Source organism: Musca vetustissima, unplaced genomic scaffold (genome assembly GCF_032173495.1).
Source record: "Musca vetustissima isolate MV318-11 ecotype Yass unplaced genomic scaffold, APGP_CSIRO_Mvet_v1 utg35446, whole genome shotgun sequence".
NCBI classification, from domain to species: domain Eukaryota; kingdom Metazoa; phylum Arthropoda; class Insecta; order Diptera; family Muscidae; genus Musca; species Musca vetustissima.
The window spans coordinates 155,821-178,353 of NW_026880501.1; the positions used below are offsets into that span (position 1 = coordinate 155,821).

The following is a 22,533-nucleotide window of genomic DNA, read 5'->3' on the forward strand; positions in this document are numbered from 1 at the left end:
TAATATAGTATAAAAGTTACTCACCTCCGTCAGTTGATGCTTATAGCTAAGATATTGGTCAACCCACGGATGAAGTCGCGGATTGATCGCACTGGACCTCAGTTGTTGCATTCCAAAGTCAACACACGCTTTTAAAGTATCTCGAACCGATTTCAATTCGGAAAGACAGCTTTCTATCAATTGCTTTTCCACTGTTGTCATTGAAGGATATGCTCCGGAAATTTCTAGGTCCATTGTTTTCCATAAAGTATCAATATATTCGGTTGAAATATCCGCATTGTTCAAGTATACTAGAAAATGTAGACGAGCCTTTTCGTTATCACTGGAATGTATTTTACCTTGTTGTAAAGTGTTTTGTATAGCGCTGTAGGCTTGAGCCAAATCTATATACCCCGAAGGATATCCTTGTTGTAAATGACTTTTTAACGCATTTACAAAATCGTTGTCTAGACACGCTGCTGCATTATTAATAACTGCACACGTGCCATTGACAGACATTGTTGTTAAAGACCGTCTTATTGATTTTCGTAGAATAAAAAATACATCGTCAACCATCGAAGATGACAGTTGTCCACTATCATGGACATCCAATGCGATAGCTTTCAAAACACTCTCCTCCATGAAATACCTACAAAAAAGTAATTGAAAGTAAAATATTTAAACAACTATACAATATCTATATAAACGTTGATGTTCTTTTTTTACTAAATACAACTTAGACTCCAAACTGCATTGTGGGTAATTTGGACAGTTTTTTTATTTCATTGGAAAGAAATCATGTAAAAATACGGTTCTGTAAGATTTATTGCGTAAAAAGCTTTTGCAACTGCTGAATACAAAGCATGAAAATAAATATTCAAAATGGAGAGTTTTCGAGGAGGTGCGGGCTATTTATTCAATAAATAACTTTTATACATTTGTTTAGCAATACAAAATTTAGATTCAGTGTGGCATTTGTTTTGTGTTGTCATATTTTCAATGGCAAACACAAAAACAGCTGATTTTGGGCAAACAAAATTATTTGACAGCGAACTAAATTTTGCGTCTTGAATTTGTCTTGAATTATAAGTTGCCTTGAATATTTGTACCACGTTTGCAAGTAAAGTTGGTAATAAAAACAGTTTGGACGAAAAATACTTAAATTAAAGGAGAAAGTCAGGATATTTTGCATGCATTTATCATCAAGATGGACCAAATGTCACAGAAAGATAGAACTTTTCCAAAAAAAAAAAAACTGCGCTTACGAATTCCTTTGAAGTCTTTAGTTTTTAGCTTTCACTTTTCTTTATTTTATGAATTGTATCTAAAATTACATGAAATCTAAAATTACGTGAAATTTTGAAAATCTTACTGGATGTGGTTTGTTTACTTTTCTCAGTATTATTTCAAAAGATAATAAAACCGCCTTACTCTCTGAAATAGAACTGACTGTGTGAATGCTAAAATGACCACACTGCTGACTGAGTAAATGTTACTGGAAAAGTAACCAGATACAACTCATATTGTACTATTTTTTAAAGCGTTCCATTGCACAAAAATTTTGCCAAATATAAGAGTCAAAACAAAAAATTGCGTCCTTTCTTCTCTTCTTTGACAACGAAATTAGAAATTGCCAAGGGTAACTTATAAACTTTTCTTCCACTCAATTAATTTTATTGAGACTTATATATAAACATATAACGCAATAACAATAAAATATTTATGCATATAAAGGCCACTTATAAGTACAGTGTTTTTTTTTTAATTTTAATTTCTCGTATATTAACAAATTGCAAACATGACAATGACAAAACATTTATGATAATGAAATCTAATGGTGTTAAAATATGCTTGCTCCCGGCATATCCATTCTACCACTCATTTAATACAATTATAAAATACATAAAAAATTTATTTTACAAAATGTTTTTTTTTTCTATTATTTGTTGTACTATAATCTATTACCACTTAGTACGCATTAATACGAAAAACTACCTCCACGTGTCAACCTAGCATCCAAGCACTAATGTTAATTCCAATCAGTTCACCGAAGAACAAATTGTGCAATATTTGGTACCATTTAGTACTTTTTGTTTCCATAAGTACGAAATAACTAACTACCTAAATCCAGTAATTCCCAATGTCAAGATTCCAGCTCTATCTGTTTACCTTTATCCAACTTGTACCAAATTTAGTACATTTCGTGCCAAACAAAATTGAATTTTCAAAGCGTAATTGAAATTTCATGTTTCCATTTCAATCCGCTCAACCAAATCTAAATTTTACCAAATTTAGTACCATTTAATACTTTTCGTACACATAAGTACGATTTTTCAAAAAGCTAACTCAATCCTGTGCTCCAATAGTTATCCTAATTCCTATTTTCAGGATTACATCTCTATACGCTCAACTAAATGCAAATAGTACCAGATTTAGTACTTGCATATCAACATCAATATTTTTGTTCCTTATACAATCCTTCTAAAATTACATTTTATGGGGGAAATGGGTAAAAAATAGTAATAAGTACGATTTTAACCCTAAAATGAGTTTATGTTTTTACAAGATTCTTGACGTTTAGACTGATATTTGAGTTTTAGTCTATACTGAGACTATATAATATTCTGAGCAGCTTGAGTTTTATTCAATCACTTCTGGAAAAGGGGGCCGAAAAGACATCTTCAATGTGTCGGTTGAAGGTTAATGTTGTATACCAAAAAATTCCTCGATATTTTATCAGTAATATTGCCGAAGACACTATTCGAAAATTATCAAAATTCTTGAAAAGATTAATATTACCAGTTCATTCATGAATACAACTGTAGAAATTACGCGGATATTCCGAAAAAAAGTTTTATGATTTTGGAATAAATATTACAAAATCACATGTACATTATTTGAATATTCTTCCTTTTTATAATTTTTGTTCAGGTTGGTTGGTTCTCGAAGAGTAGAAGCCATTTCGTACTATTTGAATTGCGCTTTTATTATCGCAGTGTAACGTAACAGCAATGGATACATTCAATAGCTCTCGTTCCAATCGTTGAAGCCAAACTGTTTCTTGCATTGCCCCAAACACTGACATAAGCTCACCTTCTGTCGACGTTGTCATTTTGTGCACCATGATATTGCACCTTCTTGCATGGTAAACACATAGCCTGTTGTGGACCTCCTGTCGTTTACGTTTCCGGCCCAATCAGCATCACAAAATCCAACTAAGGCACCACCTGACTTGGTGTAGACTAGACACTTTTCAAATGTGCCCTTCAAATAACGCATTACTCGCTTAACTGCTTTCCAGTGGGCTTTTCCAGGATTGCCATTAAATGACAATGGTCCCACAGCTTCCAAATACGGCACTGTGTTCATTTCCTCCTTATCTTCTTCAATCAATGGACACATTTCTAAAGACAATTTTTGATTCATGTCGACTGGAGAAGATATAGGTTTGCTATCTTCCATACCAAAATGCTTTAGAACCTCTTGAAAATATTGCGATTGATCAATCTTGACACAATTTTCTGTTCGCTGAATTCTCATACCAAGTACAGATGTTGCCTCACCCAAATCTTTCATCATAAAATGTGTCGATAGCTTTTTCTTTAATTGATTGGTAACATCCATATCGTTTGAAAATATTAACACGTCGTCCACGTATATGGCTACAAACAAAAATTTGTTGGGCTCACGATGATAGTAAACACATTGATCAATTTCGCTCCTTAGCAGTCCAAATTTGAGCAAAACATTGTTAAGGGTATTATTCCAAACCCGACTCGATTGTTTTAAGCCATACAGTGTTTTTCTCAATAAACAAACTTCATATTCCTCGGGTTGAACCATGTAAATTTCCTCCTTAAGCTCGCCATGGAGAAAAGCCGTCACTGCATCGAGTTGGTGAATATGCATGTCGTGTTTTACAGCTAGTGCTAAGAAAAAACGGATCGATGTGTATCGCACTACAGGAGCAAACGTCTCCTCATAATCGATGCCTTCTGTTTGACTGCAACCCTTTATGACCAATCTTGCTTTATGGCGAGTATTCGAACTTGACCCATCTGGTTTTGTTTTGAAGACCCATTTGGATTTCAAGGGTTTTCTTCTGGTTGGTAGATCTACTAACTCCCAAGTCTTATTCTGAGCAAGTAACATTATCTTCTCGTCCATTGCACAACGCCATTCTTTAAAATTGCTCGATTTCATGGCTTCTTCCAGGGTTGTAGGATCATTTGCAATAAACGTAGTAGCACAAAAACTAAAATTCGTTCGTGTCTTTGCAGCAAGTCTTCCCGATCGACGTATTTCGGCTTCTTCGTACTTAGCTGGAAGTTCTTGCTCAGCATCTTGAAATTGTATGTTGTCGTCAGAAAAATCGTCAACCTTTAGACTATCGATAGAAACATCTGCATTCTCGACTACATCTGCATTCTCTACTACTTCTGCTACTTGGTTGTGTTGAACATCTTCAACAAACATCTTACCATCGTTGCCATTGATGACTTCTACCACAGAATTTCCAAACACATTAGTGACATCTGTATCAGATTTACATACCTGATCTTCCATGAATACGACATCACAGCTGGTTATAATCTTCTTCGTCATCGGATTGAACAAACGGTATGCCTTACTTTCTTGACTATACCCCACGAATATGCATTCTGTTGATTTGGTCTGAAGTTTTGATTTCTGCGACTTTGGAATATGCACGTACGCCTTACAGCCAAATATTCTAAGGCGTTCCAATTCCTGTTTTCTGCCAGTCTACATCTCTTCAGGACATCGTACCTCTTTTCGGTATGGAATTCTGTTTAAAACGTATGCTGCAGTAACCGCAGCTTCAGCCCAAAATTTGGAATCAAGTCCCGAATCTAACAGCGTACTCGATCCATTATTGTGCGGTTAAGTCTTTCCGCCACCCCATTCTGCTGCGGAATATACGGCGCTGATTTTTGGTGAACTATTCCATGGACAGACAAAAACTTTTGGAATGCTCCATTGATGTACTCAGTTCTATTATCTGATCGAAAGATCTTCATCCTCTTCGAACACTGATTTTCAGCCATACTTTTAAAATGCTTAAATGTTTCAAAGACTTCAGATTTGTTTTTGATTGGTACCAGAAACACTTTTTTCGAAAAGTCATCCACGAATGTTACGATGTACCTCGCACCAGAAAACGACGTCAGAGTGGACGTGTTCCATCAATTCTGTCGCTCGATGGCCTTCCTCCTTAAACGAACCTCTGGACTGTTTGCCTCGTATACACACTTCACATTTCTGACCGTCTATTTTAAAGTTGAAATCATTTGTGCCCTTTATCTTGTTTAGGGTGTCGTCGCAGATGTGCCCAAGTCTTTTATGCCAAATACTCGCATTTTTATTCACGACAAAAGCAGCATTCATTTTGTTAATATTTAAACAAGTGGGCCTATACAAATTATTCTGCAACATTGTCTTCGCCACAACAACGCCATCACTTCCAAAAATTGTGCACATATTATTTTCAAACACTACTCTGTTGCCATTCTCAATTAACTGTTTCACCGACATGAGGTTTGTACAAAGAGATGGAACATATTCAACATTTCTTAGTACTGCATTCGTTTTGTTGCCGTTACAGTCACCAATACATTCAACTCTCATGGTGTTTTTGTTCGCTACCGTTACTTCTCTGCCAGCATTAGCGCGAATATTCGACAACAGCGATCTAGAATGTGTCATGTGTGCAGTTGCCCCTGAATCGATATACCAATCATCTGCATTTATTTCATGTGGTGTGGAAAGGGATGTCAACAACAGCCTATCATCTGTCTCTTTCTTATGGTTGTTGATACACATTTCAAACTTTTTTCTGTTGGGACAATTTCTTATGAAATGACCCTCTTTTTTACAACCATGACATTTGAATTTTTTTCCTTTGATAAATTTTTTCTTCATTACAAATGCGGCGTCCTCCTTCTTTATTCCATCGAATTTAGCATCTTGCAGCAACACATTTTGACCATATCCACACTCAATTTGGTTTTGGAATTTTCCACTGCCAACACCATAGACTTAAATTCCTCTGAAGTCCCGCCAACATCAGGGATGCAACTAACTCAATATTGTCACAATCAGATAATTTCATTTGTACCAGCTGTTTTAGTAGCTCCACTTTCCTTGTTAACCCGGTGTCTTCAAATGAACTCACCAACGCCTGCCATGCCTCTTTCGCTGTCTTCGCATTAGCAATATGCGCAAAGTTACTTGGTTCCACCATTAATGTAATTTCTGCCAACGCCTTCTCATTGTTCTCCTGTTCCTTTTCGGTGGCTTCTGCCGCCAAACCATTTTCTATTATTTTCCGGCAATTTTTTAATATAAGGTACGACTTGGCCTGACTCTTCCATGTATCAAAATTTTCACGGCCTTTTAATTTTTCAAATGGAAAGAACAATGTCGATGTCATTTCTGTCGTTTCTCACTTATATTTCTTCAAAAAAATTGTTTCTTAAACTTTGCCTCTGGGCCCATAACCTGTTGGAGGCCAAAAGAAACGAGTGGTTAATTTGACGGTTGCTTAAGAACTATGCTCAATTTTATTTAATTCACTCAGAGCAGACTAAATACATCTACTATTGTTACATCACAGAAACTTCAATTAGTGATCATGAAATGGCTAAATGGTTATTCTGTTATGCATTTATTACAACACATGTTGGAATGTAACCACGTACATTCCTAAAAATTCCAAAACCTAAAATAGTTCTCATCTTCATCTCTTCTATACAAACGAAACAAATTTTTTTGTAATTTTCTAAATTCCGTTCGGATAATATATGGAAGCTAAGTCAGTATATGCACCAATTTCAACAGAAAGAAATAAAGTCATTCTAGTCTCAATTTGATACGTTGTGCAATTTAATTTATTAACTTCAGTACATTTTTATATTAACTTCAGTACATTGTACAAATTGTGTGTCAATACTAGGGGCTTTGGTACACTTTTTACATAGAATCGGACGAATATATGAGAGCTATATCTAAATCTGAACCGATTTTCCCGAAACATAAATGATGTGTGTTATAGACATAATTCAGTACGATATGCCAAATTTCGTACATATCGAAAGATATATAGGAACTTAGGTGCACCATTTACATCAAAAGGGACGAAAATATATATGGGAAATATATCTAAATCTGAACTGATTTTTCCAATTTCATTAAGGATCGTCCTTGATCATAAATGCGACCTGTAACATGGACAGGCAGACGGACATGCATAAATCGACTCAGAAAGTGATATATTCTAAAAAGGTGACTATGTGTCTATCTCGTTTCCTTTTGCCTGTTACAAACATATCCACAAAGACATAATACCCTGTACCACAGTGTGGCGAAGGGTACGGAAAGCGTGTATATCTTTTACATGTAAGTAATGTCGAAAAAAATAATTAATTTTCAGAACCCAAACAATTTTTGTGTGAAGTAAAAATAAACAAACACGAACATATAAACGTTTAAGAACTTCATAATGTGATCGATCGCCTACGTGAGGAATGTAAAGTAACGGTATAACGATTTGGAAGAATATAAAAGGAAAGAGAGGATAACGTACAAAGAAATAACGAACAACGAACGAAAATAATTAGGAACGAAACGAAACACAAAAACGATAATTATCGAACTTAAACAACTAATTATAAAAACGGACGGAAAACGAAAAAAGGATAAACGACTAGCAAACGGAGTGACGAAACAACATGCCTAAAATAACATCATTAAATGTTGATACATAAAAACTGTTACTTCGCGAAAAAATAGACACGGTGGAAAAGAAAGGTGAACTGGTCGAACGGTTATCTGGAGCTTAAGGTAGCGAGGAGGTCGAGTGTGAGGATATCGATGGCATACAGGAGGAAGTGTCAATACAATCCCAAATTAAAGTTTACCAGCAAATGAAAGCAACGAGACCATGGTAAATGAACAAGCTCTTACACATAAACCGAGTTACGACCCCATTCAGAGAACGTACAGTGTACAAGAAATGGCGGAAATCTTACCGGAGTACGATGTAGAACAATTCATCGACAGAGTAGATAAAGCAACACAAGCCTACGAGTTAAAGAAACACTTTTGCTACTAGCAGTGTATAGGAAGTTAAAATGTCCAGCAAAGTTATGGTTTGATTCGACTCCAGAACGACGAAGATATCCGGATTATGTTGTGTGAACTGATAAACGACTATAGAAATGTTATGGGAAGAGACATAAGCGAAATCGGATTAACGAACGAATTAGAAATGAAAATGGAATTGACGACAAAGGAACCTGTTGTATCCAGGCCATACCGAATACCCGAACCGAAAAAAGAAATAATAAAAACGATGATAAATGAACGAACGATATTATAACAATATCTACGTCCACGTATGCCAGCCCAATTGTACTTGTAAAGAAGAAAAATGGTCAGGATAGATTATGCGTCGATTATCAAAAATTAAACCAACACGTAGTAAAGGAGATATTTCCAACTCCAAATATCGTAGAACCACTGCAAGACATAAATAAATTCAAATACTACACGGTCCTAGATTTGAACAACGGATATTACCAGGTTCCGATGGACGATAATAGTAAAATGTATACCGCATTTGTGACACCAGATGGGGTTTTTCAGCGTTTAATGGCCCTAATCCGCGAGAGAGCTCGGGATGGGGAAGTGTTTCACTGTATGGACGATATCGTTGTGGGGAGTAATAGTATTGACGAAATGTTGGACAAATTGCGGAGATTATTTTCAGTCTTACGAAAACTAAATTTAACGCTGAATTTCCAAAAATGCAAATTTCTAAACGAATCTATAAAATTTATTGGTCATAAACTACACCCCAACGGTCTAAGCCCAGGGAAGGTTAAAACGGCAGCAATTCTTGAATTTCCAACACCACAAATATAACAGCAGTAAGACAATTTTTTGGATTGACCAGTTATTTTCGTAAATTCGTTCCCGCATACGCAGTCATCTCAGAACCTCTACGTGTATTATTCAGAAAGGATTGTTCGTTTTATTGGGATGAGAAGCAGGAAGCAGCATTCCACGAATTAAAAACGTACTTGACATCCAACCCGATTTTAATAGCGTACATGATGAATAGTGAATACCAGATCCATACGGACGCAAGCTCCATAGGTATTGCCGGAATATTGATGCAGAAGGAAACCGATGTGTGGAAACCTGTAGCTTTTTACAGCAGATCAAGGACCGATGAGGAGAAAAACTATCATAGTTACGAACTTGAAACATTGGGACACGTTGACGCTCTAAGCCGAGCACCATATGAGAAACCGCATCGATGCTGTGTATATCAAAAACCACTGAAAGTGAAGAAGATTGGCTATTCTCAATGCAACTTCAGGACGAGAAAATAAGGGAAATAGTCGACGGAGTTATCGCCAAACAAAAAAACTTTATGCAGCGAATATAAAATTGAAAATGGAATATTTCAAGGCAATGATATTAAACATATTCTTAACACAGTAAGAACACGCCGAAAGAACAAACCGTACAATACTTGGAATGCTTCTCCCAACGGTGAAAGAAGATAGACGATGGGACAAACAAATACGACGGATCCAATATTAATACAATGAAAAACAAAACTACTGATTGTACACCACAAGAATTATTATGCGCCTAACAACCTAGAGATATACTACAGAAAAAATTAGTATTAGCGTTGTATCACAGCGAAACATTTGATGAAGAGGGTATGCAGGAAATACGAAACGAATCAGCAAATCGAATTAACCAACAACGACAAGTCGAGAAACAACGGTACGATAAACGTCATGCGAGCCCAACACTATATAAGGTGATCTGGTTTTAATCGAAAACGAACCAACAGCTACTGGACATTCTAGAAAGTTAGAACCTCTATTTAAAGGTCCTTTTATAACAACGCACGTTCTAACCGAAAACAGCACCAGGTTCTAACCGAAAACAACATCATTATAAATCAATTCACGCATCTGATAAATTAAAACGATGGTGTACCACCCAACGAAAACGACAATAGCGAAAGCGACAGGATGACCGACTGTGAGAGTACGATAATGTACAACTATGCAAAATCGAATTAATTTTAACGAAGAGAAGAAGAAGGCGTAGCGGATAGGCAAGCAGAAGAGCGGATAGGCGAGCAGTTGTTGCCTAGACGTCGTAGCGCATACGCGAATTCCATTTCATTCAGTTTTTAACATTATTTTATGTTTTCACGTCGCACATTTCTTTTATTATTTATGTTTTCTTAATCTGAATTAAATCAATAAACGTTTAATGTTCCATTAAAATGAATTCTGGCAAACGAACAATTGTATTTCTTTATACAAAAAATAGAAGTAAATAAATTTCTTTTTTCTGTGTGTTCCGACATGTGGAACATTACGAAGTTAAGTGTTCTAGTAAGTATAACACTATGATGTTAAGTGTTCTATCAAGTGGAACACTACGATTTTTAGTGCTCCTATGATTTTAGTGTAACAAGATGTGGAACACTACGTATTTCGTTGTGCTCCGGAACAGTAACACTAAAATATTTTTTAATGTTTGTGTACCGGAACACTCTAAAATGTTTTTGTTCCTGGCCTCTTTATTAACATTTTCCGAATTAATGAAGTTGGAGATCTAAATAAGTAATTTAGTTTGAAAGAGGCTCCAGTTGGCTTTAGTATCTATAAATCGTGGAATACAAGTTCTTGATTGGGATAGGAATGGCATTTGATATGAGGATGAGAAAATGAAAAAGATAAATCAGAGTGACACATGGAGATTCCTATGGCTGTATGTGCTCAATAAGATAGGGGAGTCGTCGTTGAGAATAACAAGTCCATTTTTATCTGCACTCCTTAAGAGGTGTCGGAAGATCCCCATAATGTATTTTGAGTATTTAAACCACCTAGTGGGAGTGATGGACCGTTTATTGGATTGATCATTTCACGTGTTAATGGAATGTCGTGCTCTTTATATACGTTTATAATGTATAGAGGCAGCCTAATGATAAAGACTGAAATAGAAAATTTTCAGAAGATTCGAAAATGTTAATTTCACTTAGATTAGTCTTGACTAGAATTGCTGTTCCTGATTTTGAAAAGTTGTTGTCTTTATTATGGTGAAATATTACCTAACCTGGTGATGTAAATCTCTTGCAATACAATGACACTACGATTGTGCAAAGTTATTAACATTTCAAGGGCAAAGTTGTGACAAATGAACCCTTGAGTATTCCACTGTAGGGTAGTGATGTTAGAATCTAGAACCATTAATACTGAAAAATTTATAAGCATGAGTAAATTAATATTACGAAGACATACGAGACATCTTCCATCTCATCAATTGCATTTCTTCTTGATGTTAGTGCTATACTTGTTAATGATGACTTTTTGGGTGAAGCTTCATAATGCGTTTAAATCAGAGCTCCGAAATGCTCGCTCGAATTCGAGTGAAGAGTGAAACTCGCTCGAATTCGAGCGGGAGTACTCTTGCGAGTAGAAAAAGTAAATAGAGTATACTCTATTTTTCTCTGCCACTCAAATAAGAGCGCAAGTGCTTCGCTCGTTTTCGAGTGGGAGTGAAATACGCTCGAAATCGAGCAGATTACACTCTTGCCGAGTACTCTTTTAGTTTTATTTATGTTTTTGTTGTGATACCGTTGTTTTACTTGATGTTGTTTGTGTGCATTGTTTGTTTGTTTTGTGATGTTTGGTTTGCTGTACTGCTGGGAATGCATGCATCAACAAGCTCGTTCTCTGCGTTCACTTTATGTAAGTCTGAAATAGTGACAGCAAGACGAACCAGCCTCCAAATTGAAACCCTCGACAATATTTTGATACTATAATTAAATAATGAACCATTTATGCATTCATGGGTTTTCTTTCAAACCAGCGCTTTTAATATTTTTGGAGAATACTTTTCCACATTTTTTAATGAATACCATTTTAAAAATTTGTTTGGAGGTGTTTATGCTTTTAAAAAAATATTGAATTAATTAAATCACACGGTTGAATTCATTTTATAAATTAAAATAAAAAACATATAAAAATCTTATATGGTATAAGATTTTTATTTGTATTTCACATTTTCAGTAAACAAAATAATCGATCTCACTCTTAGAGTGAACTCATACTCTATTTCGAACATTTTGACTCACACTCTTTTTCTTCATCAAGGAGTACTCGCGAGCACTCCCAGAGTGGAGAGTATACTCCCTAAAAAACTCGTACTCTTTACTTACTCCCTATCGGTATTTTTCACTCGCGAGTAAAATCGAGCAAATCGGAGCTCTGGTTTAAATAACAACTTGTTTTTTTTTTTTTTTTTTTTGCTTTCAAAGTTGATATTTTTGTGTGAAGTTTATCTAATAATTTCTCTTTTTCTGTATTTACGTTAATATGTTGTTATGTTCGGGGTTAGAATTATTAGAGCAAGAAGGAAATTAAGTCATCTATGTTGTGTTGGTGAAGGTGACTTTGTGGAAGTAACAACTGGTGCGGAGCTTTGTTGGACTGTAACGTTGAAGATATTGTGTTTTCCTCGGAGGAACTTTTTCTTTGAGCATCTTTATTATTCTTTATTACTTGTGAAAACGGATTACTCTCGAATATTTTCCAAGCCTTACGATTGTACCTTTGAATGATTTTGATTTTGTTCGCCGATTAGTGGTTTAAAAATGTTGGATATGTACTGTCGTATGATGCGTGTGTGTCAGTTAACATAATGTTTCCTTGTTATGTAGAGGGATTATAGCACGTTCCTTGCAAAGTGTAGTACCCATGCAATGGTTTTTGGTATGTTCCAACATTTGCACCTTAGTGGATTCGGGAAATAATCACGAACTGGAAATGGTATGCCAACCTATATCGATGAAGTTTGGAGGATGTATTAAATTAAAAGAAAGAACCGATTCACCTGTGGTAAACAATTCACTTCTTTCCCATTTCATAAACTTCCGTGTAGCAATAACATCGAATTCGGCTAAATCTTTGAGTATCTCTTCATCCGGTTTTTGAGAATGCTTCAATCTAGGAAGAGGAACTATATAATTCGCACTTATGAACTTTTTGAAGGCTCTGATATTATTGACTTTGATAAGTAGGTACCAACCACGAAGTTCAGAAACTTCAGAATATTCACGGTAAATGTTTTTGATGCCTCTACCAATCTGGAATATGTTGTTGGAAACACCGGAGGCAATTACAAATCGGGACACTCCATCATAATTTGGTTTCTTAGTTGGAAGGGGCACAAAAGCTGTTGCGTCTAACCGCGATCTTTTGTTCTTCTGTCACAATCCGAATCGAGTACAGCCTACCGATTATAATTTGATCGTTTCAAAAAATGATCGTTTTCCTCATATGAATTAAATTGAATAATCGTAAAAGATTTATGAGTTTAAAGGAAAATATGCAAAAAAAAAGTGCTCAGTAACAAAACATCTGTTTGAGATCAAACGATGTTCTCTCATGAACTATTATATGAGAACTGAATATTATGTTGTATTGTATGCAGAGCCTACACTAATATATATGTTACTGGTTGGTAATCTCACATTATGTCATTCCCTCTCAATTGTGGTTCTTATCCAAAATTAAAATTCGTTAGAATTTGGACTAGCTATAATTACCTAGTCATGGGCCGTACAGCCAATGGGATCACTGGGCGATCAGCGACTCTAATGCCAGGGGTGAATTCATATTCAATTTAATATTAAAATATAATCTTAAGATATGTTTCTGGCACAAACATTCATAGTATATAGCTACGTTTACATTTAACCGGATTCCGTTAACCCAGTGGGTTTCAATTGTCAATTCCTTTGCATATATATCTAATAATTCCTCATAATGTAGGTTAACCCGGTAAAAAGTTCTAATGTATGTATGTTTTTAACATTATTTTATGTTTTCACGTCGCACATTTCTTTTATTATTTATGTTTTCTTAATCTGAATTAAATCAATAAACGTTTAATGTTCCATTAAAATGAATTCTGGCAAACGAACAATTGTATTTCTTTATACAAAAAATAGAAGTAAATAAATTTCTTTTTTCTGTGTGTTCCGACATGTGGAACATTACGAAGTTAAGTGTTCTAGTAAGTATAACACTATGATGTTAAGTGTTCTATCAAGTGGAACACTACGATTTTTAGTGCTCCTATGATTTTAGTGTAACAAGATGTGGAACACTACGTATTTCGTTGTGCTCCGGAACAGTAACACTAAAATATTTTTTAATGTTTGTGTACCGGAACACTCTAAAATGTTTTTGTTCCTGGCCTCTTTATTAACATTTTCCGAATTAATGAAGTTGGAGATCTAAATAAGTAATTTAGTTTGAAAGAGGCTCCAGTGGCTTTAGTATCTATAAATCGTGGAATACAAGTTCTTGATTGGGATAGGAATGGCATTTGATATGAGGATGAGAAAATGAAAAAGATAAATCAGAGTGACACATGGAGATTCCTATGGCTGTATGTGCTCAATAAGATAGGGGAGTCGTCGTTGAGAATAACAAGTCCATTTTTATCTGCACTCCTTAAGAGGTGTCGGAAGATCCCCATAATGTATTTTGAGTATTTAAACCACATAGTGGGAGTGATGGACCGTTTATTGGATTGATCATTTCACGTGTTAATGGAATGTCGTGCTCTTTATATACGTTTATAATGTATAGAGGCAGCCTAATGATAAAGACTGAAATAGAAAATTTTCAGAAGATTCGAAAATGTTAATTTCACTTAGATTAGTCTTGACTAGAATTGCTGTTCCTGATTTTGAAAAGTTGTTGTCTTTATTATGGTGAAATATTACCTAACCTGGTGATGTAAATCTCTTGCAATACAATGACACTACGATTGTGCAAAGTTATTAACATTTCAAGGGCAAAGTTGTGACAAATGAACCCTTGAGTATTCCACTGTAGGGTAGTGATGTTAGAATCTAGAACCATTAGTACTGAAAAATTTATAAGCATGAGTAAATTAATATTACGAAGACATACGAGACATCTTCCATCTCATCAATTGCATTTCTTCTTGATGTTAGTGCTATACTTGTTAATGATGACTTTTTGGGTGAAGCTTCATAATGCGTTTAAATCAGAGCTTCGAAATGCTCGCTCGAATTCGAGTGAAGAGTGAAACTCGCTCGAATTCGAGCGGGAGTACTCTTGCGAGTAGAAAAAGTAAATAGAGTATACTCTATTTTTCTCTGCCACTCAAATAAGAGCGCAAGTGCTTCGCTCGTTTTCGAGTGGGAGTGAAATACGCTCGAAATCGAGCAGATTACACTCTTGCCGAGTACTCTTTTAGTTTTATTTATGTTTTTGTTGTGATACCGTTGTTTTACTTGATGTTGTTTGTGTGCATTGTTTGTTTGTTTTGTGATGTTTGGTTTGCTGTACTGCTGGGAATGCATGCATCAACAAGCTCGTTCTCTGCGTTCACTTTATGTAAGTCTGAAATAGTGACAGCAAGACGAACCAGCCTCCAAATTGAAACCCTCGACAATATTTTGATACTATAATTAAATAATGAACCATTTATGCATTCATGGGTTTTCTTTCAAACCAGCGCTTTTAATATTTTTGGAGAATACTTTTCCACATTTTTTAATGAATACCATTTTAAAAATTTGTTTGGAGGTGTTTATGCTTTTAAAAAAATATTGAATTAATTAAATCACACGGTTGAATTCATTTTATAAATTAAAATAAAAAACATATAAAAATCTTATATGGTATAAGATTTTTATTTGTATTTCACATTTTCAGTAAACAAAATAATCGATCTCACTCTTAGAGTGAACTCATACTCTATTTCGAACATTTTGACTCACACTCTTTTTCTTCATCAAGGAGTACTCGCGAGCACTCCCAGAGTGGAGAGTATACTCCCTAAAAAACTCGTACTCTTTACTTACTCCCTATCGGTATTTTTCACTCGCGAGTAAAATCGAGCAAATCGGAGCTCTGGTTTAAATAACAACTTGTTTTTTTTTTTTTTTTTGCTTTCAAAGTTGATATTTTTGTGTGAAGTTTATCTAATAATTTCTCTTTTTCTGTATTTACGTTAATATGTTGTTATGTTCGGGGTTAGAATTATTAGAGCAAGAAGGAAATTAAGTCATCTATGTTGTGTTGGTGAAGGTGACTTTGTGGAAGTAACAACTGGTGCGGAGCTTTGTTGGACTGTAACGTTGAAGATATTGTGTTTTCCTCGGAGGAACTTTTTCTTTGAGCATCTTTATTATTCTTTATTACTTGTGAAAACGGATTACTCTCGAATATTTTCCAAGCCTTACGATTGTACCTTTGAATGATTTTGATTTTGTTCGCCGATTAGTGGTTTAAAAATGTTGGATATGTACTGTCGTATGATGCGTGTGTGTCAGTTAACATAATGTTTCCTTGTTATGTAGAGGGATTATAGCACGTTCCTTGCAAAGTGTAGTACCCATGCAATGGTTTTTGGTATGTTCCAACATTTGCACCTTAGTGGATTCGGGAAATAATCACGAACTGGAAATGGTATGCCAACCTATATCGATGAAGTTTGGAGGATGTATTAAATTAAAAGAAAGAACCGATTCACCTGTGGTAAACAATTCACTTCTTTCCCATTTCATAAACTTCCGTGTAGCAATAACATCGAATTCGGCTAAATCTTTGAGTATCTCTTCATCCGGTTTTTGAGAATGCTTCAATCTAGGAAGAGGAACTATATAATTCGCACTTATGAACTTTTTGAAGGCTCTGATATTATTGACTTTGATAAGTAGGTACCAACCACGAAGTTCAGAAACTTCAGAATATTCACGGTAAATGTTTTTGATGCCTCTACCAATCTGGAATATGTTGTTGGAAACACCGGAGGCAATTACAAATCGGGACACTCCATCATAATTTGGTTTCTTAGTTGGAAGGGGCACAAAAGCTGTTGCGTCTAACCGCGATCTTTTGTTCTTCTGTCACAATCCGAATCGAGTACAGCCTACCGATTATAATTTGATCGTTTCAAAAAATGATCGTTTTCCTCATATGAATTAAATTGAATAATCGTAAAAGATTTATGAGTTTAAAGGAAAATATGCAAAAAAAAAGTGCTCAGTAACAAAACATCTGTTTGAGATCAAACGATGTTCTCTCATGAACTATTATATGAGAACTGAATATTATGTTGTATTGTATGCAGAGCCTACACTAATATATATGTTACTGGTTGGTAATCTCACATTATGTCATTCCCTCTCAATTGTGGTTCTTATCCAAAATTAAAATTCGTTAGAATTTGGACTAGCTATAATTACCTAGTCATGGGCCGTACAGCCAATGGATCACTGGGCGATCAGCGACTCTAATGCCAGGGGTGAATTCATATTCAATTTAATATTAAAATATAATCTTAAGATATGTTTCTGGCACAAACATTCATAGTATATAGCTACGTTTACATTTAACCGGATTCCGTTAACCCAGTGGGTTTCAATTGTCAATTCCTTTGCATATATATCTAATAATTCCTCATAATGTAGGTTAACCCGGTAAAAAGTTCTAATGTATATGCCCTTTAACTCTTAATTTAATATTTTCTTGTACATCACCTTTTTACCTATTAAAGTGTATTATTGTTGAAGTTCACTTTAATAGAGATAATTTTACAATATTTTTCTAACACATCCAAAATTCACTAAGTTTTCAATATTAAATATAATGCAATATAACATGAAATAATAATGTTGTATTACTCATACATACTATATAATTACCTTTCGAATAGCAGATAGGTTCCCAGTAGTTCTTGAGCTTGACGTCTTAAATCGGAATTTTGAAGCAACTTATTTAAGTTTTCTAGTTTATCATTAATAAGCGATCTTTCGTCAGAGACTTCTTCGATATCCAACTAGAAAGAGAATAAAATTTATTAAAAATGTTTAGAGGTAAATAACAATATCTATATATATAAAAGAGCTTAGTGTTAAGTGAGTGAGTGACTGACAGATCATCGCCCAGACGAAACGGCTAAAGCTAGAAGCTTGAAATTTTGAGTGTGGGTTGGTGTGTAGGCGTGAGATAAGGCTGGGTTTTTGGAAATTCGAACTAGAAGGGTACGAAAAGTACTAAAATGTACCAAATATGGTACCCTTTGTATTAGGCGAACGGGAAGAGCTAGAATTCTAAAATTTGGAATGTGGGTCACTGATGTAAAGTTAGGAAGATGTACAAAAGCGTTTTTGGAAATTCGTACTAGAACGGTACGAAAAGTACTAAAAAGTACCATTTGTATTTGGCGAACCGGTAGATCTAGAACTCTGAAATTTGGATTGGTGGTCGCTGAGTGTAGGATAGATGTACCAACGGGTTTTTGGGAATTCGAACTATAAATATCCGAAAAGTACTAAAATGTACTTAATTTTGTACAATTTCGTAGCATGTGAATTGATAGAGTTAAAAACTTGAAATTTGGAATGCGAATTAGGGATGAGATGTAGAGTCCATTTAAGGAGATGGTTTTGGAAGCGTGTACTCATGTGTACGAAAAGTACTATATGGTACTATATTTGGTACAAATTTAATTTGGAGATACAAATCGAGCTGGAATCCTGAAATTTGAAATTAACATTACCGTCGGAGTGTAGGACTGGTAATGTACGTAGTTTTGGAATTTTTTACCAGTTTCAGTAATTTATATTCATGGGTACTAAATGGTAATAAATTTGGTACAATTTGAATTTTATGCGAACCAATAGAGCTAGAATCATGAAATTTGGAGTCAGGATCACTGTTGGGGTGTAAGATCGAGATATGTAGGAAGTTTTTAAAATTTTTAATAATGTGTACTAAATTTGGTACAATTTGAATTGTGGGTGAACCGACAGAGTTGGAATCCTAAATCTTGGATTTAGGATCACTCTGGGGTGAAAGTTTGGGTTAAGTGGGACGTTTTGGAAATTCGTACTACTGTGTACTAAATATCGTACAATTTGAACTGTAGGTGAACCGAAAGAGTTGGAATCCTAAAACTTGGATTTAGGATCACTGTGGGGGTGTAGGATTGGGGTATTTAGGAAGTTTTGGAAATTGGTACTACTATGCACTAAATTTTGTACAATTTGAATTGAGGGTGAACCGATGGAGTCGGAATCCTGAAACTTGGATTTAGGGTCACTGTGGGGTTGTAGGGTTAGGGTAAGTTGGAGGTTTTGGAAATTCATACTACTGTGTACTAAATTTGGTACAATTTGGATTGTGAGTGAACCGATAGCGTTGGAATTCTGAAACTTGGAATTAGGATCACTTGGAGTATAGGTTTAGGTTAAGTAGGAAGTTTTGGAAATTCGTACTACAGTGTATTAAATTTGGTACAAATTGAATTGTGGATGAACCGATAGAGTTGGAATTCTGAAACTTGGATTTAGGATAACTGTGGGGGTGTGGGTTTAGTAAGAAGTATTGGAAATTCGTACTACTCTGTACTAAATTTGGTACATTTAAATTTGAATTTGGAATCATTATGAGGGTGTAAGATCGGGGTATGCAGGAAGTTTTGTTGGAAGTAGAAGGGTACGAAAAGTACTAAAATGTAACAAATATGGTACCCTTTTTATTAGCGAACGTGAAGACCTAGAATTCTGAAATTTGGAATGTTGGTCACTAATGGAAAGTTAGAAAGATGTGCAAAAGGGTTTTTGGAAATTCGACCTATAAGTGTACTAAAGGTACTAAACATTACTGAATTTAGTTCCTATTGTACTGTGTACTAAATTTGGTACAATTTGGATTGTGAGTGAACCGATAGCGTTGGAATTCTGAAACTTGGAATTAGGATCACTTGGAGTGCAGGTTTAGGTTAAGTAGGAAGTTTTGGAAATTCGTACTACAGTGTACTAAATTTGGTACAAATTGAATAGTGGATGAACCGATAGAGTTGGAATTCTGAAACTTGGATTTAGGATAACTGTGGGGGTGTGGGTTTAGTAAGAAGTATTGGAAATTCGTACTACTCTGTATAAAATTTGGTACATTTAAATTTGAATTTGGAATCATTATGAGGGTGTAGGATCGGGGTATGCAGGAAGTTTTGTTGGAAGTAGAAGGGTACGAAAAGTACTAAAATGTAACAAATATGGTACCCTTTTTATTAGCGAACGTGAAGACCTAGAATTCTGAAATTTGGAATGTTGGTCACTAATGGAAAGTTAGAAAGATGTGCAAAAGGGTTTTTGGAAATTCGACCTATAAGTGTACTAAAGGAACTAAACTTTACTGAATTTAGTTCCTATTGTATATATATTGAACATATATAGCTTGAATCTTGACATTTTAAATGGAATACAGGTTGGGAAGTGGTGTTGATGTACGGAAATGGTTTAAGACATTCGTACTTATGTGTATAAAAGTGTAAAATGGTACTAAATTCCGTACTAATTACTCTCATTTGAGTGTGTAGAGATGGAATCGTGATAATCGGAATTAGCTTTAAAAAATCGTACTTATTTGTACGAAAAGTACAAAATGGTACTAAATTTGGTGGAAGTTGGATTTAGGTGAACAGATAGAGCTGAAGTCTTCAAATTGGGAATTAAAATGACTGTTGGAGTGTACGACTGAGGTAGATTATGAAATTCGTACTTATTGGTACGAAAGGTATATGTGGAATTAAGATTTCTGTTGAAGATTGAGCTATAGAGACATCTTTGGAAACTCGTATTTATGTGTACGAAAAGTACTAAACGGCACTAGATGGAGTTGGGTGAACGGAGAGAGCTGGAAACCCATAATTTGGACTAATGGTTGATGTTTGAATATAGAATTGAGATATGGAAGCATATTACCTATGTGTACTAAATAGTACTATATTTGGTACAACTTGATTACGTGTGAACGGATAGAGCTGGACTCCCGAATTTTTTAATTAAAATTACTGTTGAAGTGTAGTATTGAGCTATGGAGGCAACTTTGGAAGCTCGAATTTATGTATACCAATAGTAAATCGAATAGAAAATTCACTAAATTTGGAATAATTTGAATTTGGGTAACGGAGAGTGCTGGAAACCTAAAATTTAGAATGTTGGTCATTGACAGAGAGTTAGAAAGAAGGACCAAAGGGTTTTTGGTACTAAATTTAGTGGAGGTGACGGTATAGAGGTAGTCTTGAAAATGTATAATTATGTGTTCGAAAAGTTCTAAATGGAATTACATGTGGAACCTGTACGTTTTTGCTAATGTGTGGATTTCGGAAAATAGTGCTTATGTGTATGAAGAGTACTTAATGGTAATAAACTTGATATTAAATGTACGAATAGAGGTGGAATTTAGAACTATAGTACAACGATTTCCATATGAAATATTTTATTATTCCTGTTCCGCATACTAAGTAGCGGGTACTTTGCTAGTATCATATATAAAAGAGAGACGAGACGATTTGCATTAACAAATTAATAATTTATTTAATCCTGACAGACCAGAGTTTCTAAATTTATGAAACAGTTTTTGTATCAGAACTGGTGTTTGCTTGGGTGTAGGGAAAAATGTTGACCTCATATTTTTTAATGTCATCTTAATGTTGGAGTAGTTCACGTATTGTTGTTTATGATATAATTAAGTGATATACTGTTAATTTTAAGCTTTTGTAGTAGTCCATGTAAAGAAGTTTTTGGAATCGCTCATGGCCCTTTTGGCTAGGTTCTTGTTTATGAAATAAATTGAATTGATACATAACAAAGTGGAAGACTAGTGTTTGTTTCTCACTTTTCTTTTTACAAACATAAACAAATTTGACAACAGTCAATTGAATTTCGACAGTTAGGTTTTGTGCATTAACAACTCATGCAAATTGGGATAATGTCTGTCTAGCTATAAGCAGTATTAGAAATGTGATGTGCAAAATGAGGGAAATTCATTTTGTAGTTCAAAAAACGAATTGAAACGAAAAAAGAAAGAAAATCTAATCTAAAACGTTTTTATAAGAACCATAAAATTTTACATTCAAATAATATTAGGCGTTTTTGATTCGAATTCGAAATTTTTATATAAGGGTCGTACCTAAATTTTTTTTAAGTAAGTAAATTTTTTTATTGAGTCTTCTTCTTATTTCGATAACATGGTTAATGTAAAGTAAAATGATGACATGATAATTTAGAACTATATTTGTCTTATTCTAATCCAATAATTAAATGCATTGATGCTACATGCTTAAAATGAATATACGGAAATGCGTACGTGCAAAATGAATGAAGAGCAAGGCTTGCTCACGGCCTTAACATTTTTTAACAGAGCGTGTGTGTCTGTAGATAATAAATTACTTAAAAATACATAACAATTAAAAAGAGATAACAAGAGACTGCTAATATCTTTATCAAACAGCGAGTATGTTAGATGAACATATGGTAAAAAAAAGTATGTATGTGTAAATATCACAGATGGTGTTTAGAAAATATATGTCAAAACAAAACACATAAATTAAAACGAAAGAGCATAACTCAAAAATTGAATTTATAAATATAATTTTATA

General features: G+C 34.7%; 1 protein-coding gene across 1 annotated transcript in view; it reads right to left on the minus strand.

Annotated features, from left to right (window-relative positions):
- Nucleotides 1–22,533, minus strand: part of LOC133326177 (conserved oligomeric Golgi complex subunit 4) — a 95,411-nt gene that overhangs the window by 50,635 nt on the left and 22,243 nt on the right. The window contains exons 3-4 of the mRNA XM_061534854.1: nt 17,789–17,922; nt 25–628 (exon numbers count right to left, since the gene is read on the minus strand). Of these exons, the coding sequence (XP_061390838.1) occupies nt 25–628; nt 17,789–17,922 (738 nt within the window). The remainder of the gene's footprint in view (nt 1–24; nt 629–17,788; nt 17,923–22,533) is intronic.